The sequence below is a fragment of the Jaculus jaculus genome, chromosome 7 (genome assembly GCF_020740685.1).
Source record: "Jaculus jaculus isolate mJacJac1 chromosome 7, mJacJac1.mat.Y.cur, whole genome shotgun sequence".
In the NCBI taxonomy this organism is placed as follows: Eukaryota; Metazoa; Chordata; class Mammalia; order Rodentia; family Dipodidae; genus Jaculus; species Jaculus jaculus.
In genome coordinates this window covers 124,826,695-124,846,240 of record NC_059108.1, presented here as the reverse complement: position 1 = coordinate 124,846,240, position 19,546 = coordinate 124,826,695, and the positions used below count along the sequence as shown (strand labels likewise).

The following is a 19,546-nucleotide window of genomic DNA, read 5'->3' as shown; positions in this document are numbered from 1 at the left end:
CAGAGAAAGGCCCAGAGGTTCTCTGAGAAAGGCTATTTCCACCATCCTGGCAGAGTTGCTTACATTTTATTGCAAAAGGCAGTAGAACATGCTTCACTTGCAAGACACTGAGAATTCAAACTGGAAGCCTCTTTCTTACTGGCTAGCTGTCATAGCGCTATGCTGCTGAAGGAGAAAAGACACCAATGGTCTCAACGAACAGTGGACCCTGCAAGCTATACAACTGGCAAAACCAAACAAGAGGTGCCCGCTGGTGCAACAGTGGCACGACTGTAGTGGGGTAACAACCTGCTCTCTGACTGGATTTGAGGCCAACTTCACAGGAGAGAATTTGCCCCTAGTACTGAAAACCTGGTTAAAAGCTTATAGCTGGGAAGGCCCTGGGGCGGAGGTGAGGGAAAGCTATGACTGCCATTTGGCTAAAAGGAGATTTTGTGCCCATTAAGCTGCCTTCTAAACATTTGCGTTTATGTCCAGAGACTAGGACAAGCTTCTTTTTGCAGATGGAAATGGCATCAAAGTTCTAAGACTTAGGGGACTGTTGAGTGCTCAGCGCTAAATGAGACATCTCTAGCACAGTCTCTAAGGTTCAGGGGACATTGTGGAAGAGGGGCCAGAAAGAATGTAAGAGCCAAAGGACAGGAAGGACTGCTTTGAACTGCTGTCTTCTGGACATAAACTGGCTGTTGCATTTATGAGCTCACGGTGACTGTCTCTAACTGCGTAAGGCCTACATAATACCGGGCCCATCGACAATGAATTCATCATGGGTGATGGAGAAGGGGGGAGAGATATCAAAGTAGAACAGGGATGAGCAGGAAAGAAGGGGTACCATGGAAGAGGGATGGGAAACAAAAGAAGGTAACGAGAGGGGATTGTGATCAAAATACATTATATATGTGTAGGAAAATTGTCAATAAAAGGGTTTCTTTAAGGGGCTGGGGAGAAGGCTTGGCAGTCAAAAGTTGCTTGCTTGCAAAGTCTGCAGGCCTGGGTTTGATTCCCCGGTACCTAGACACACAAGGTGATGTGTGCATCTGGAGTTTATTTGAAGTAGCAAAAAGCCCTGGCATACTCATTCATTTCATTCAATGTCTCTCTTTTTCTCTCCTCTCCTCTCCTCTCCTCTCCTCTCCAATAAATAATTTGTTTTTAAAGGTCTTTTTTTTTTTTTTTTTTTTGAGGCAAGCCCAACAGACTGGATGTTTTATGAAAGAGAGAGAGAAAATTGGCATGCCGGGGCCTCTGGCCACTGTAATCGAACTCCAGACTCGTGTGCCAGCTTGTGCACATATGTGGCCTAGCACATGTGTCACCTTGTGTGTCTGGCTTACATGGGATCTAGGGAGTCAATCAAGCATAGGTCCTTAGGCTTCACAGGCACGTGCCTTAACCAGTAAGCCATCTCTCCAGCCCTTCAATTGTCTTTGTAGTGACACTGGTGGATCTCAGGACAGCATCCTGAGAGAGGAAGACCTAAGGCAGGATTCTGAGGAATAAAATATTAACTAGGGCTCCAGAGGAGGGTACAAAGAAGGTCTAGGGCTTTGGTGACCCCAGGCTATCAGTGGGTATGCACTGTAGGCTGGCACCATATTAAGCCCTCAACAAACCAAGAAAAATCAATGAGAATTCTACTGAGTGAGCAGGAAGAATAACCATGAACTATTAGCCTATCCTCGTTCAAGGGCTGGAGCAAGACTAAGGGTAGCATAGCCCTGGAACCACTGTTCCCTTCCTGTTTCTCTTACCTTTGCTTCCCTTGCCTCACTGACTGTAAGCTCCTAAGGGTAAGGACTCTGTCACATCCTTCCTGATCTCTCCCCACCCCTATTCCTGGTGTCTGCTGCTTACTCCAAGGAGAACCATAGGATCTCAGAGGGGAAAGAACCCATGAAGAGTACTCAATCCAAGAATCTTATTTGAGTCAGTGCTCCAGAGATGAGACCACCCACCATGGAATAAATGCCAGACGGTGGGTATGAGACCACAGGGGCTAAGAAAAGAATCTCTGCCCCTTGACTCATCCTGAGAAATGTCACGCTCAACCCTCAGACCATCAAGACTGCATTTTCTTAGGGAAGAAACGTCAATAAAGGGCTATCCAGACTGAAAAACGAGAGGTGCTTACTTATGTTTCATTGCAAAAGGAATCAGCCTGCCCGGCCAAGAATATTAAGGAAAACATTAGCCTTGTGTTGCCTACCATGACCCTGAAACCTCTTCAAATACCTCCCACCCTTCTCGCCTCTTATCAAAAATGAACAAAATCCTGAATGATAACTCAAAGTAACAAGCTGTATATTTAAAACAACCTTCCTAACTCACAACATAAAATTCCAGAGGTAAAAGGGATCATGTGGCTCATGGGTACACATGGGTGGGTGGTACAAGGACTTTTTCAGAACTGCCTGGTTACTGAGAACTTGGGAGAGGAAAGGACCGCAGAAGCTGAAGTGGGGAGAGGTGGGCCCAGGTTTTGAGGTGCTGACCTGGCTGTTCAGAAGACCCAGTGCAGAGACTGGAGGTGTAGTACTGAGGGGAGGCCCTGCTGGAGTCAGAAAGCTTCGGGAGTGATTTATGGTACATCTCAGAGCTGGCCCTTTCTGTTTATGTAACCACATGGGGTTTTAGCACCTATGGTTTCAAGCCAACTATGTGAATAGGTTATTTTTCTTACTTGTAGACTCTGCATTTTTTTCACAGGAGGGGCTAAGTGGCCCCCAGAGGGTCATTTTTCTAAGTACCATTTGCTGAGCTGGCCCTGCCCCCTTCACCATGGGCTTTCCATCACCCTGTCACTGAATGCCACTTGACCAGAGCTAATTCCCAACTCTCCGCATCCATGTGGCCCTGGAAGTCCTGAAGAGAGGGAACCTACAGGACCACTGCTCCAAGCTCCCTCTGGAACAGAGGGCCAACAACAGGCGAAGAAAAGGAAAGATAGAAAAGGGGTCCTGCGAGGGCGAGGGGAGGCAAAGTCCCTGGCAGGGAGAATCAAAGCAGCTCCTAGAATTGCGCTCAGGAATTACACTCCTCAGAGATGGGCTAGAGAAATTAGAATATGGACACATTTAATAAAGCCACCTCTTCCAATGCAGTGGCTTTCCCCATCTCCTATAAGCTAAAAAGCCCCTTTCTCTGCATAATCTGCAATAAAAGAAACTGAAAAAAGATATCATGCCCCAATTAGAACCTCCAGAAGGTCCTTGGAGAAAACAATGAAAGAGTTAACCTGGTTTTTTTTTTTTTTTCTTTTCTTCTGTATTGATTGGTTGACTCTCTGTCTGTCTGTCTGTCTACTTGCCTGCCTGCCTGTCTGGGAGACCAAGCCTCACATAGCCCAGGCTGTTGACAGACTGGCTATATAACTGAGGATGTACTTGACTCCTGATTCTCCCACCTCACATCCCAAGCACTGAGATCACAAGTGTGTGCCACCATGCCCAGCTGACGTATTCCTTCTGATGAGCCAAGTGGAAAAGAGGGGAGTGATGAGGCTGGTGTAAAGCCTTGGCTGGACGGCTGCTTCCCAATGTGAGAAGGAACAAATGGCATTCAGAGGGAATGTTCCAGGAGCTGCAGTCAGGGGTGAAGAGACCTGGCCTTCCGTGGCCTAGCCAGGAGCAACAGTTGTGTGGCTATCACTTCAATCCCCGTGCACTCTATCCAAGGGTCTGGCACAGGGTCTAGGGCATGAGCTCTGGGGTCAGTGAACAAGGTTCTCCTACTTAGCTCTATGGGCAGGTTTAATAAAGCCACCTCTTCCATTGCAGTGGCTTTCTTCATCGCCTGTAAGCTAAAAAGCCCCTTTCTGTACACAATCTGCAACAGAGGAAACTGGAGAAAAATAAAAGAGATCATCCTCCAATTATAACCTCCAGAAGGTGCTTGGAGAACATAATGGAAGAGGTAACCTGCTTTTTTCATTTCTTCTTTATTGAGAAGAATTAAAGAAGTTTGGCCTGTTTACCTAAGTTCTCAAAGTCCTAGATTCCTTATCTATGAAAGCAAAGTATGCCCATACATGCCCCACCAGGTCCTCGTGAAGACTAGACACAACCGCACACAGGGCTGAGGATGTCGCGTAGAGGTAGAACACATGCTTTGCACACTCAAGGCCCTGAATTAGATCCCCAGCACCACAAAAAGAAATCAAAAATAATAAACATTTAACGGGTGCCAGAGTAATTTGCTGAATGGTAGCTGCTATTATTAACCAGTCGCTCAGGGCAGTATCTTCATTTACATATGGAATAAATCTGGATTTTCTGATCTGTCCCTGTGAGTGGTTAGGCTCCTCAACTAGCCTGAAACTAGGCGGGATGATGGGAACAGTCTGTCTTCGTGGAGACAACAAAGGGGTACACAGTCTTCATGTGAAATAAATATGAATGATAGCTTTTTATAAACACTGTGCCTGAAATTCAAAACATCAGTGATAAAATGTTCCTCCCTACTGGGGTGAATCACTCCACTGCCCAGTGGCCAGTCCCTACCTTAGATGTTCTCTCTATGACTTCCCTCATCTTCAGAGGCTTTTGCCCATCACCATTGTTGATGGGACTGGGGCCCTGGACAAGCCCTCAGCTAGGTGGGCTCTAGCTTTCTCATTGAGAATTAAGTGTTAGTACTCCATGGTCCCCGGGAGCTTCTTATCTAACAGTCCACACTCCTACAGTTAGACATGATCAGGAACACCTTCACAGGGATCAGTGGTCTGATCCAAACTTAGCCACTCAAACCCCAGTGGAAGCTAAGTACCTGGTTCTGAGTCAAGGGCAAGATTGCTTGGTGCTTTCAGCCTCTCCATTTTACCTTGCACTTCTTGAGTTACTGCCGTGCCTAACCTGCTGTGTCTCTTAGGCCCTATCTCCAGGCAAAACGAATATCCCACCATCCTCGACACTGGCTGAGGGGAATCTTCCCACAGGACTTTTTGCAGATGGCACTGTAAACAGGCCATGCTGTTGGGATGAAGTGACACCAGTTGGGGAGAAGTAAGAGAGATTGCAAGCCAACCAGCTTGTGTAAATAGATTCTCTGCAGAACCTAAAATGGCCATGCAAGGCTCACCGTGATCTGAAGCAGTAACCGCCTCCTTCTCACACAGACAGATGCTGAGCTGCTGAGGGCTGCGGGACAGGGGATGACACAGCAATTCCAGAGGGTAGTTCTTCTGGGATGGATTGCCCAATTTAGCACATGGGCATTTTTTCTTCTCTACTTTTTCTCCCCAAAGTATCACTGACTCACATCCACCCTAGTTCTAGAAAAGTTCCCGTATCTATTGACTCATGCCATAAAACCAAAAGACCTGGCCCTTCCTCCAAAAAAAAGAGGAAACACATCATTGTAGCTGACAAGTGACAAGTGCTGAGGAATAGCGAGCTATCTTCTCACTTTTCTCGGTAATGTACTGACCTGACAGGTTCTGTACCATAAGGATTAATCCAGGTAGGAAAGAAAAAAAGGGGAAGCACAAAAGGGGAAGATGGCAGAATGATTTTTTTTAATTTGTCAAAATTAAGAATCATGTGACTATGATGGAAATATGTTACACATGTGTCAATGAGGGGATGTGAGGGTGATGGTATAGGCTAATTCAAGATAGACGGCCATGAGAGGGGAGCAAGAGGTGACAAACGTGGGGTACAGGGGAAGACAAAAGGAAACATGTAGCATGAATGTGAAAAGGAGGCTGTGTTGTAGGGGAGGGTACCAAGGAAGGGAGAAAGGGGAAGAAGTAGAGAAAGAGAAGCAAGCTTGAAAACAGGGCTGGAGAGATGGCTTAATGGTTAAGGCACTTTATGTGAAGCCTAAGGACCCAGGTTCGACTCCCTAGTAACCACATAAGCCAGATATGCACAAGGTGGCGCAGGTGTCTGGAGTTTGTTTGCAGTGGCTAGAGGCCCTGACGTACTCATTCTCTCTCTCTCTCTTTCTCTCGCTCCCTCTCTCTCAAGAAAATAAAACTATTTAAAAAATTAAAGACGCCATAGTTTATTCTAATTCTTTGTATGCTAATTAAAATAAATAAATTTACTTTTCAAAACAGAAGACTAGGGAAAGAAGATGGGAAGGGTGGGCTGCAGGTGGGAATCTGGAGACTGTCAATGAGTAGCTAGCAGGTGGGCAGCTGGAACAGCATGGTATTACGTAGATTCAATGTCAAGGCAAACAGCTCAGACTAAGGATTGTAAAGATAAAAGTTGGGTAGTCAAATAACATCACTCAGGTGTCAAAGTGAGCTTGAAGCTGGGCTTGATAGTGCACGCCTTTAATCCCAGAACTACGGAGGCAGAGGCAGATGGATCACCATGATTTCAAGGCCACCCTGGGACTATATAATGAATTCTATGTCAGCCTGGGCTGGAGAATGAGACCCTACCTCAAAAAAGAAAAAAAAAAAAGGTTGGGTCTTTGTTTTCTTTTTGGTGATGTGAAGAAAAAAAAAGTCTTTTTGAGCTGTTGCCCAGGCTGACCCAGAATGTAGTATATAGCCCAGATTGGCCTTAAACTAAAAATTCTCCTGCCTCAAACATCCATGTGCTAAAATGAAATTATCATGGATGCATCACCATGCCCGTCTTAAATATGATTCCTAAATGTCAGGTAATATAGCAAACTGGATTATTTAGTTTTTGAAATAATACAAGAGATATACACCATCATCTCAAAAATCATTATATTTGTGTATGAAAATGCCTAGTGAGCAGGCGTGGTGATGCACACCTTTAATCTCAGCACGTAGGAGGCAGGGATAGGAGGATCACAGTGAGTTCAGGCCACCCTGATACATAGTGAGATACATAGTGAATTCCAGGTCAGCCTGGGTTAGACTGAGACTCTACCTTGAAAAAACTTTTAAAAGGTCATAATGAAACTCATTATTGTACATAATGGATATATGCTAATAATTCTATAACTAAAACCAACTAGCAATCACAACCTTACTTCTTCCTCCCCAAAATACTACTGTTGCTTCGTGTGTGTGTGTATAAAATGAATGGATATAACATCATTTTGCAAATAGACACAAAATGAAGACTCAGATTAAAGCAGAAATCATCATTGGCTTCCAAAAAAATTGTAATATGACAATTTCGATACTTGGGCAGAATCTTTGATTTCAGTTTTTAGCAGCAGAGGCCCAAAGGAAAATAGGACACCAAACAGCATTAAAAATTCATCTCCATAAAGAAAGCCTTTATGGAGGCACAGAGGCGGCATCACGTGGCCACACACTTCCCACCCCACCCCGCCTCGTGGGGTGAAGGAACAGGCTGCCACGGAGGAAGCTGATTTTGAAACAAGGTGAAACTGGACTGCTAGGCCAGGCTCTCTGGGACTTCCAAACATGCTTACCACTCCCCTCAGCAAAGGGAAAAGCAGAAAGACGGGGCAAAGCCTTTTGTTGCCATGGAGAAAGGAGGGACCCTCTAGCCCCATCCTCACCTCAATTCCATTGACCCAGGAGCCTATATTAGAATGGAGGGCAGATACCTAGAAGGCCAGTTATAGCAATAAATATGCAAGGCTTGTTTTCGTATAGATATTTTAAACGCTCACAAGACCAGACCCGTCCCAGCTGCTAACGTTAGTGGATTACTCATGCTTCCTTCCAATCACGTCATGTGCGAGATTCCAGGTGGCTGTGGGCTATTTGCTTACAATGGCTACTGCTGGTTTCCTTGCAAGCTGTTTATTTTTCCAGGCCTCAGGTCATTACATCAGCCCACAGTGTCTAGTTGGGCGAAGAGCGCAAGGATTGGGGGCTGGGAGAATCTAGCCAGGAAGTGGATTGCCTCAGTAACCCCAAGTCCCAATCATAGCGGTTATCCCGGTAGGAGCATCCTGGGTGAGGGAAGAGCAATCTAAACTGTGGCCAATGGGCCGCCAGCAGGCCTAGAAGAGAAATATTCTGCCTAAGCAAGTAAGAGAGGGATGCTGTGATGAGCTTACCTGTGACACATGGACGGTGTCTTGGGCAAACACAGACACTTTCATTTGGGAAGAAATGGCAGGTAGTTTCATTTTCATTGTCAAATTCGTAAGGGATGCATTGCCCTGCTGGTGCCTCGATCTCCAGGGGACAGAGTAGTGACCGTGAGCTGTTTTGCTCGCTGATATACATATAGAAGGAAGCTCTGCTGGTCACAGAGGCAGAGGAAGACAGGCATCGTGCTTTTGGATCTCACTCACAAGGGCCAGGTTGTACGGCCTTCTTGAAGTCCTTGATCAGATCATGAAAAGGTTAAGTAGGAAAGACAGGAAGAAATGGAAGAAAGACATGGGGATGCAGCCAGGGAACTAGAAGCTCGAGGAGATAACCTAACCCCCTGGAGCAGAGAAACACGCTGTGGCCTGGGGAGCTCTGCCGTGGAGCACGAGGAGAAGAGCAGGCAAGTCCAGGTCCGCATTTCCTGAGAGACTACTTTCTCAGAAGAGGAAGCGCAGAGTTTTATCATATAGAAACAAAAAGTCACATAGGTCATAGAAAGGTGAAAAAACTTATAAAGTGTCAGTTTAAAAGCCAAGGGAAGCTGGGCGTGGTGGCGCACGCCTTTAATCCCAGCACTCGGGAGACAGAGGTAGGAGGACTGCCGTGAGTTCAATGCCACCCTGAGACTCCATAGTGAATTCCAGGTCAGCCTGACCTAGAGTGAGACCCTACCTCGAAAAGCCTCCCCCCCCCCAAAAAAAAGCCAAGGGATAGGAAATGAAGAATTAGATGAAAACTAATTCTTTTCATTCTTTTTATCTCTTAACCTGTTCTGTAAATGAAGACCACTTAAACATATACTTTTTTACTTTTTTTATTTATTTGGGAGAGCGAGAGAGAAATAGGGAGAGAGAGAGAGTGGGCACGTCAGGGCCTCTAGCCACTGCAAATGAACTCCAGACGCATGCGCCACCTTGTGCATCTGGTTTACGTGGTTCCTGGGGAAATCGAACCAAGGTCCTTTGGCTTTTCAGGCAAGCGCCTTGACCACTAAGCCATCTCTCCAGCCCCACTTACACGTATTTTAACAGTAGGTATTTTAAGAAATGCTTTGATAGCTAACTCTGGATACAAGAGTGGGAGGATAGAAATGTACTTCAGTATATTCAGAGCACTTGTATTAGGTTCACGTGGCCCTGGGTTCGATTCCCAGCACTACCAACCAACAAAACACCAAACACCTTATTTCCTTAAAAAGCAGCACAGGCTCTGGCCAGCACTCATCTGGGGCATGTCGAGGGTTTGGGCTGACCTATTTCAGTAAAATCTTCCCCCTGAGTGCAAAAAGAATTCATGAAGGGCAATGGAGGAGAAGTATGATGGAACTGAGCATGGAAGAGAAGACCAGAAAGATGCTGAACTTGCCAGGAGCCCCAAAGGCAACACTGGCCAGAGTGAACACATGACAATGCCTTACAAACAAGGGCCGAGCCCTCCGGGAGGAGAGAGGGAGACTGGACATGTCTGCAGGCGTGTGTGTCATGTTATTGCACAACCTCAGGCGCCCAATGGAACATTTCCAACATCAACAGTCCCTAAGCCAGAAAACAAACCTGGCGTCACAGGGTCTGAGTGTGAAAAAAGGATGTTTGGGGTGTAAAAGAAACTGGAATAGCCTTTTCATTTTTTTGTGTCTGAGAAGAAGAGCTCTTATCCAGGCACGCTTTCATTAAGTGTCTGGCTCCAACCCCGTCCCCATGCACGTGGCTAAAACTCACCTGAACCCAGACTCTTCCATCAAACCCTAATGGAAAATAGTTTTAGGTGTTTGACCCTCAGGCCCTAGTCCTCACCAAAGCCAGATGCCCAGACACGAATTACCACCAAGGTATGTCCGTGACTCTTCATTAACCAGATGTAAGGGTTGGCGTGATGCGTAAGAGCACACCGTCGAAGCAGCCATTGCTTTGTTTTGCTTTGGAACCATGTGTGGTATGCCTACTTTGTGTCTGGACTTACGTAACAGCAGTGGAAGGAGCCATGACTCCTAATTCTGCTTAGTCTCAGAAGGGGCCAAAACAACTTGAGTGAGAAAACCCCAGACCCACACTCCCATTCAAATGTCCTCTCCAATCACATACACCAGGGGCCAGCAAGCCTTTTCTGGTAAAGGCATAAAGTATACAGTATAGGCATTGCAGGCCATACAGGCTCTGTCACATTTACTCAAGTCTATGCTCATGGATGGAAATAGACATAAACACATGAATGACTGAGGGTGTGTTCTTACAAAATTTTATTTCATTGCAAAACCAGTCCGGCGGAGGGGGCAGTTGCTACCTGTTGTATAGTCTGGTGGAGCATGTCTTTTACACAAAATTGCATCAAAAAGACTGACAGGTACTCAGTCAATATGGCTAACTGATCATCACAGAACATGTCAGTCTGTTAGGAGATTACGAAGACATCAATGACTGATAATTATCTTTCATTTCAGTTTGTCCCAGAGAATCATCACCTCTGCAACTATCCTGTCCTGTACAGTAACGTTACAAATGTAACTTGTGTCACCTGGAAAAATAAAGGTGGCTGGGTCATTGTAAGAAAAGGAAGGTGGTTGTATGTGCCTGGAAACCATTTCTCAACGAGACCCTATGCTCATCCCATAGAAAGCTGTGTAGGCAAGTAGGAGTGGAAACCAGAACTCCCTGCACTCCGCTGCCCTCTACACTGCCACCTACAGGACAGAACTAGCACAGAGGCGAACCGGAGGGCCAATGACAGCTCGCTTACGGAGCAATGGTAATGCCAAATGCTGCCCGTACGAAGGCAGGTATCTTTTGTTCACAGTCCTTTCCATCTATAAGAAAAGATGAAATGGCTAAATTCAACCACTAGATATAGATTATGCAAATAGTACTTCTCACAATGAAATCTTACCTGAGAGAAGTATGATCCTCCTTAAAAGCAATACAGATCTGGTTTGTTAATACACTTTCCCAGTGGTGAACATTTAGTTTTTATCAATGGCCAGTGAACTTGGCTGACTTTGGCTTTTGTTGATGGTAAATAAACTTAACAAATAAATCTTGCAAATATGATCACCCCTCATAAATTAGCACCTTTCTATCAAGAGTTAAGTTAGTACCAAAACCTGACCACTCACAGACCCTAAAAGATCAAACCAGAAAAGACATGACCACAAGATTTTAGAACTTTAAAAACATGTAGAACAAACTCTATCCTGCCTTTGGTCCAGTTTCTTTATGTTTGGCCAGTCTTCTTTCAAATTCTTCTGGATGGCATTTAGAAAGTCAGTCAAAATATTAAAACATACAGTCAAATTTTCTTTAGCTAAAAGGATCAGCTATCATTAAAGATGATCTTGATAAAAGAAAACATTGGAAGAGATTAACTTTTATTTTATAGTTGTAGAAAATGAAGACTATACAAATTAAATGACTTGCCCAAAACCACACAGTAATGTTGGGCATAGTGGCATTATCCCAGGAGTTAGGAGTCTGAGGCAGAAATATCACTACTTGGAGACTAGCTTGTGCTACATAGCAAGACTCTGGGTCAGGAATCAGGGGTAGGAGGAAGAAATAAAGAAAATACACTGACATGATAGGTAGCCATGGAGCAGTGGCAGGACCCTCAAGGACAGAGGATTGGGAATATATATATATAATCTCAAGGAAAATTATTTACCTGAATTTCTTACATTGGTGTTATTCAGTTTGGAATCCTTGATTACCAAGTGCTTAATCCATAGAGTGGGAGCTGTGATTTCTAGAACAAAAAAGAGAGAAGAAAAGAAAGTGTGGACAAAGAAAATGTATGGCATGAAATGTAACCCCAAAATTGTAATAAACTGTTTTTAAAGCCCTAGTCATCAAAAGCTTCAGCTATCTCCCACTTGGTATATTGGCCTTGTCACAGTGCCAATGCCCTCTCCCTTCCTCATGACGGAAGCTCTTCTCCCCACCAGTCTTCAAGAGCCAACCAGGGCATCCTGTGCTGGGAGGCAGAGTGGTCAGAGTCCAGAGGCACCAAGCCACGCCATCCAGGAATAAAAATATTATCCCAGGAGGTGAGGAACATTGACTAAGCCAAGTCTCTCTCAGCTGCTTCCCTAGGAGAAGATTTAAAGGGGATAAATCAACAAACGAACGCCAAACCAACCACAGAGACCATTTCAGAGGAAACAGCTGAACCACAGCAAATTCAGTTTGCTGAGACTGCTCCACATGGGGAAGAAAGGAGTGGGTCTAGCATGTGCTCCAACACCCTTCTCACAGTCAGCCTTATCACAGACTGGTTGCCTTTGTCCAGAACTTTCCAGGGTGCCACCAGGCTTTTGGGACCTGGGTCACTGAGCAAACAGAGCGTGTGGGAATCCTATGAGATGGCTGTGTGGCAACAAGATCTTCAGTGAGGGTTCTGTGGAGGTCTCCCAAGACCTCTATCCCCTACCCAATCCCCTGGGATCCAGATTATCAATGATGGAGGACCTCTCTGTGGATCATAGAGACACTTAAATTTTTAGGCATAGAACCCACCTAGACTCCTTTAAATAGGCCTATCTATTATGAGATAGCAAAGGCTGTCTCACCTTTCAGTCCGTCTCTCCAGAGCTGAATCTGTGCTAGGAACATCCTGAGCCACAGTACCAACTGGTGGCATAATTTCATTTCTCTGTTCCACTGTCTTAGGATCCAGGCCCAGATACACTCAGCTGAGAGCTGTATATGGGCTCTGAAAGCTGAACCTCATTGTCAGACTTTCTGGAGATTTTACTCTGCCAAACATCCTGCTTTTTCTCATAAGAATTGGGTGGCAAGTCCCTGAGGAATGGAGTCCTGCAGCAGCTCTCCCTTAAATGAAGGCTACACTTTTATACCCCAGGCTGCTTGTATCCACTTCCCATACCCCGGCAACATCTAACCTTTATTTCGTAACCAGGCACCGTTTCGATTGGCCTAGAAATCCTCCCCCAAATGTCTTGACTCTCCAAGTCCTCTAACCTAGCCAACCAGCCACTCGCCAATCTCTTTCCTGCTACTTCCCTCAGCGAGCCGCGTCACTACCCGCCGGCCTTGTTTCTGCTAGTCCCGGGGACATGCTGGCTCCTCCACTCTGCTCGCAAGGGCAGCTCAAGTCCTATTGCTTCACAGCTCTTCCCAGACCACCGCAACCTCTTTCCTCCATAAGTGTGTACTGCCATGGTAACTGAGACCACCGAGTTTAGTACACAAGCTTCCTAGTGGTCGTACAGTCTTGGGAGCAAAGGCTGACATACATATATACTTTATTCTCATCCCCCAGGCTCCCCACACCACCCTAGGCACAGAGCGGGCACTTGTAGGTGCTAGATCATGCACTCTGAAGGGATACCACTGCCTTAACTTATTCCCTAATCCTTAGCAGCTCAGGGGGTCTGTCCAGGCCATGTTTCTGTTGGACATCAGGAGACAGACGCCTGGGGGGGGAACAGAGGGCCTTTCCAAAAGTGGAGAAGTGTATACCAGTTCCTTGGAGGATTTTTATAAAAGGTTAGGGCAGCTCGATTTACACGGAAAAAAACAAACAAACTTGAAATTAAAAATAAAAATAAGATAATAACAATTCTAAAGGTAAGATCTTTCTCAAATCTGAAAATGGGTGGCAGAATGAAGTGTAAAAGTAATACAAGGGCTTACCATCTCCGTCGAACACGGGCTGGGTCTCCATCGTGGGTGTTGGCTTAGAGCCGTCATCTGAATTGAGGGTTAAAAAGAAGCGAAAAGAGACTACCATTATTGAGGTAAATACTATCTACTCTCCAGCACTGTTGAATGATTGGGGTTTGTACATGGCCCGGCCAAGTCCCAATAAAGAGAAAAGAAAAAAAAAAAAAAGAAAAGGAAAGGAAAGAAAGAAAGGAAAAGAGAAAGAGGAAGAAAAGACCAAGAAGGAAAAGAGAGACAACCATCAAACAAACCAGGAGTATGCTCACCGTCCCAGGGGCATCACAGAAAGACCTAGGTCTCATGACATCAGAGGACCCTTCCTTATCAACCTGAGGGTATTGTAGGCCACCGCTGGCCTGTTCCTCCCCCTAGCAGGCTGGTTGGAGCTCTCTTTCCCAGCAGCCCTGTACTTTGCCCAGGTAGGTTAAGATAACATCAGCAGCCCTGTGGCATCAAATCCCGCTACCCCGAGTTCCATGCCTGTCCTCTTGGGCAGGATACCAGCTCAGAGCCTTTTCTGCTGGTGACCTTGGTTGGAAAGCTTAAGAAAGTCAAGAGACCTGAGTGCTATTCCCTTCCAAGCCTTACTGTGTCTCCAGCTTCACCTAAATAGGACGATGTGAAGATAGAAAGGATTGTCCCCTCTCCAGCACACTGAAGGTCACCAGGAATCCCGTGAACACTTTCAACTGCGCCGCCACAGCATGCACTGCAATTCCCAGTTGTGGGTGGGGCAATTAAGATGGGAGATGAGAACACCCTGGTCTTACTATAAAATTTCAACCATGGGCCACGGGGATAGGGCGGTCCCAGTAACCAACTCCTAAAGCTGATCATTCCGGGCTGTCGGCAGGTCTTTCTGCAGAGCCAGAACCTTCCGAGGCCAGGTGTTAGTGCAGATAGTGTGGATTTGCCTTCCTAGACTCTGTGCTGCTTCTCGGGCCTCAAAGACATCAGTTTAGAGAAGCGTTTCAGGCAACCTTTGTTCATTAATGCCCATCCAAAGGGTATTTCTGGAGCATGTTCTCCCCAGTCACCTCCCTAATGAAATTTTAATGGACAAACTATAATAAATACCCACGCACTATACACATAGATTTGTATGTTTCCCTCCACCCACCCCCACCAAGAAACCACTTCACCTGTGGTGAAGGAGGTGGGCCCTTGTCTTCAATACAGTTTAGAGAGTTCTTTGTTTTCACCCTCAGCAGGAGGAAGAAGGTTGAGTGTTATTGTTTCAGACAGTCTGATGATTACACTATCCCTCTCCTCCTAAGACCACCCCCCGAGATCATTTAGAATGGAACATTATATTCTCTGAGCATTAACTATTGATAGAGAAGGCAAGTTCCCAGATAGTCTATGAAACACCCATCAGAGCACCAATAATCACAACACTCCCTCATCTGGAGCTCCCAGTACCTTTGGCCAACTTCCCTGCATCTTATCAGAGGAAGGGAGAGAGAACAGAGTCCTGATTTCTTTCTGGTGTCAACATCCCACCCTTGGAGACCCACACCCTCACCACCTGACCCTAATTTTCATGCACTGACACCAAGACCCAAATCTCACTGGGACCAAAGCAGTCCTGAGCCATCTTGACACATCTCAAGAAATTGAGATGGAATAAGAAGAGAAGAGTAAATGCTGAGCGTCTTATTTGCCTCAAACCGGATTCCCCAAGCAGGCATCTTTTGATGCCAAACTTGGTGAGCTTTATCTGGAAGTCGCTGAGGGAGAATAAACACAGAGCAGAGCCACACAATGTCATTTTCTTAACAGCATCACTTCCCCTGACTCTATTAACACCTCTTTCCATTGACTCCAACGAGCCTCTGGATGGAGTCTTTTGGCAGCTGCATTGCACATTGGTTGCTTCTGCCGGATGCAGAGTTCACAGTGTAAATAGGCCAGCACAGTCTGCTCAACTCTGCCTCACAGGGTGCCTTGTCTTTAGAAGCCTTGTGAGCTAACTGACAAAGGGAAAGTGAGGGATCGGCCATTTTAAGGGGGACAACAGTGAAGACTCAAGAGCAGTGGTTGATGGCAATATTTTCATATTTGGTGCAGATGTTAAAATCCTCCCACATTATAAGAGCTATATCTCTGTCTAGAGCAAAAGAGCCAATTCTTCCTCCAGCATGAAGATGATAGTTCAGAACTGTCCACAGGCCCAACAATAAGCAGAGAAAGTCTATGCCCGAGGACAGCGCAGAGGGCTTCCTGGGGAAGGTCTGCACTTGTGCAGGTGGGGGACACCCACAAAGCATGAAGCCGCGGGCATCCTTCCTGCAGGAAGGGTCACTGGAGGTGAAGAGATGTGGCTGCTCGGCCACAAGGGAGGTCCTAGATGGAAAGCTTTATGAAGTGAGAAAAGACAAGGTGCCCTAGTGCCAGGAGCCACCTGTGAAATCCAGCAAACCCAAAGGCCAGGAAGCCAAGCCAAAGCCAACACAGGACCTTACAGCCATCATCTCCGGGCACCTGGGCACTTGGCTTGTGACCCAGCAAATAATCGCAACTCTTCTACAAAACACAGGACCCAGGGCTGGGTCCAACAACCACAGTTATGCTGCCGGGCAAGCCTTGGAGAAACACCAGGTTTCACCCTGAGCCATGGGGAGAAAATGAAGCTTCGACATGCGGCCCTGGCCTCCCAGTCCTGAATAGGTTCACACCCTCATCCCTGATTTTCATACACGAAGTTATTGACCCTTAGCCCTTCGCTTTACTTCTCTAAGCAGCTATATTCTCTTCTGAAAATGAAGGATGTCCACCTACCTTAAGTGTAAAAGCTTTTAAAGATTGTTAAAGGAGCCATACTTGAGTCTATGAGTACTAACCATCTTATTCAAATGCTAACTTTTGAGACTGTATTTACAAAGTTAAAAGTCTACCAAAGTTTTAAATTAGGTAAACCTTACCATTCAGTAAGATGAAAATCTTATTTAAAAACTAGGCAAGGGGCTGGAGAGATTGCTCAGTGGTTAAGGTACATGCCTGCAAAGCCTAAGGACCCAGGTTCAATTCCCTAGTACCCACATAAGACAGATGCACAAAGTGGCATATGCATCCAGAGTTTATTTGCAGGAGCTAGAGGCCCTTTCTCTCTCTCTCTCCCTCTCTCTCTCATAAATAAATAAATAAAATATTTTTTAAAAAATTAAAAACTAGGTAAAATATTTTAATAAATATTTCACCCCCCAGAAAAAGATGTAGAGATGACAACTAAATATACAAGAAGATATTCAATACCATTAACCATTAGGAAGGTAGAACTTAAACTACATGGATGCTGGTCATGGTGGCGCACGCTTGTCGTCACAGCACTTGGGAAGCAGTGACAGGAAGAATGCCACAAGTTCAAGGTCAGCCTGGTCTACATAGCTACACAGCAAGTCCCTGTCTCAAACAAACAACCCAAGAAAACCCACAATGAGACACCAGCAAACCCTCACTGGGATCCCTAAAATAGATGTAATTCATAGCAACTGTTGGTAAGAATGTGGAGAAACTGAAACCCTTAGTCCCCACTGATGGGAATGTACAACTGGACAGCCACTTTGGAGCGGGGGAGGGAAACAGCCATTTCTTTAAAAAGCTAAACATAAACTAAGCAGCCAACTCCCCACTTGCACTTTTAGGAATCTAAGAAAGAGAAATAAAAGGGAGCTGGGGAAGGGCCTGAGACTACCCAGGCTTGAATCTCCAGAACCCATGTAATCAACTGGGTGTGGCCATGTGCACCCATAACTCCAGTGACAGCAAGCTTCACAATCACCAGGAGACTCACTACCAGGGAAAACAGGCAAGTAAAGAATGTAGGAGGACACTCAGCGTTCTGCTCCAGCGGCCACAGGAAAGCACATGGGTACCACACGGGCACATACAAATGTGTACATACCACACACACACATATACACCACACACACTACCCACATGCAAAAGAAAGACATGTAACAGAGGGTCATGGAGGAACGGACTCATGCAAGCCTCAAATTTTGAAACAATCCAAATATCTATGAACTGCTAAGAAGAGAGATGATGATATGGCCATATAAAGGAATACCACTGAGGAATGGACTAGAAAGGGATAAGTAGAAAAAGTCATAATATACACAAAAAGCCTCAAAGACATAAGAAGTGAAAGAACCAGATGGAAATGCTGCATACTGCATGATCACTTTTTTTTTTTAATTTTAATTTATTTTTTATTTTTTGGTTTTTCGAGGTAGGGTCTCGCTCTAGCTCAGGCTGACCTGGAATTCACTATGGAGTCTCAGGGTGGCCTGACACTCATGGTGATCCACCTACCTCTGCCTCCTGAGTGCTGGGCTTAAAGGCGTGCGCCACGATGCCCGGCTAATTTTTATTTTTATTTATTTGTGTTGGGTGGGGGAGGTGGGTGCACATCTGGAGATGAAAGGATGTTGAAGTATCTGTGTCTCACCTTCTTTGAGATGGGGGTCTCTGGCCACTGCAAACAAACTGCCAAACTGCAAAGGAATCTCAGACTCGCTGGCCTATGAGCTTCAGATTCTCCAGGCTCTGCCTCCCATTGTCATCGTCACTTTGGGATCACAGATGCACGGGCCGGTTTGCATCTGGCTTTATGTGGATGCTAGTGAATTGAACCCAGGCCAGCAAGCTTTGCAAGCAAGTAACCTGAACCAGACCTAAGATGACATTTATATCATGTGTCCAACAAAGGTGAACCTACAGAGACCAAAAGCAGCTCTACAATCACCTACGCTGAGGCTGGGAGGAGGGCATAACTGAAAATAGGCTAAAAGTTTCTTCAGGGGTGATGAAAAATAGACTCCGGTAATGATCACATATCTAGGAATTAGCTAAACTCATTGAAGTACACATTTACAATGGGTGATTTCATTTTATTTTATTTTTTGTATGTAAGCAATGCTTTAGTAAAGCTTTTAAAACCAAAGACAGGGGGCTCAAGAGATTGCTTAGTGATTAAGGCATTTGCCTGCAAAGCCAAAAGACCTCAATTTGATTCCCCAGAACCCACGTAAGCCAGATGTACAAGGTGGCATGTGCATCTGGTGTTCATTTGCAGTGGTTGAAGGCCCTGACACATCCATTCTCTCTCTCTCTCTCTCCCCCTGTGTTTCTCTCTCTCAAATAAATAAATAATAAAATATGTTTTTAAAAAAAAATCAAGGAGGACTGGAGAGATGGCTTAGCAGTTAAGCACTTGCCTATGAAGCCTAAGGACCCCAGTTTGAGGCTCGATTCCCCAGGACCCACGTTAGCCAGATGCACAAGGGGGTGTACACATCTGGAGTTTGTTTGCAGTGGCTGGAGGCCCTGGCGCGCCCATTCTCTCTCCCTGTCTCTCTCTCTCTCGCTCTCTCTCCGTCCATCTGTTGCTCTCAAATAAATAAACAAAAATGAAAAAAGCAAAACAAAACAAAGGGAGGGAGGCCAGGGTCATCAGTGATAAATCACTGGATGGTAGAAACTAGGTTATCCGAGCAATCATTAATTTGGGGAGAAATTCTTCCACTTCCATATATTTTATGTATTTTACATATCTGAATCTCAATTTAATTTGTATATATGCATATGATGCCTGATGCTCATTCTGAGTGATTTTCTTGGGCCTCAAATAGGAAGACTTTCTCATTAATTCCATAATATTCTTCCAGACTAAGAGGAAGAAGACTAAACACTGAAATAAAAGCCAATTCAAAGATGACCATATTTTTAATAGGAAAGGAGAAAAAGACAAATTGGACAACATGACATAAATAAGGCGACTTTGAGAGACTTTCTCAAGGGTGGTGTGGTGAACAGCAACAATACCGCATTAGCATATCTTGCAATGCTTGGTTGCTGGCCGGTGGTC

At 45.4% G+C, this 19,546-nt stretch overlaps 1 protein-coding gene across 9 annotated transcripts in view; it reads right to left on the bottom strand.

The window, feature by feature from the left end:
- The window catches only part of Smoc1 (SPARC related modular calcium binding 1), a 168,753-nt gene that overhangs the window by 29,029 nt on the left and 120,178 nt on the right, over positions 1 to 19,546 (bottom strand). For 8 of the 9 annotated variants that reach the window (XM_004649297.2, XM_045154953.1, XM_045154955.1 and 5 more), the window contains exons 6-7: positions 13,648 to 13,737; positions 11,657 to 11,737 (exon numbers count right to left, since the gene is read on the bottom strand). In XM_004649297.2, coding sequence (XP_004649354.1) covers positions 11,657 to 11,737; positions 13,648 to 13,737 — 171 coding nt within the window. The remainder of the gene's footprint in view (positions 1 to 11,656; positions 11,738 to 13,647; positions 13,738 to 19,546) is intronic. The other variant, XM_045154954.1, reaches the window with a different exon arrangement.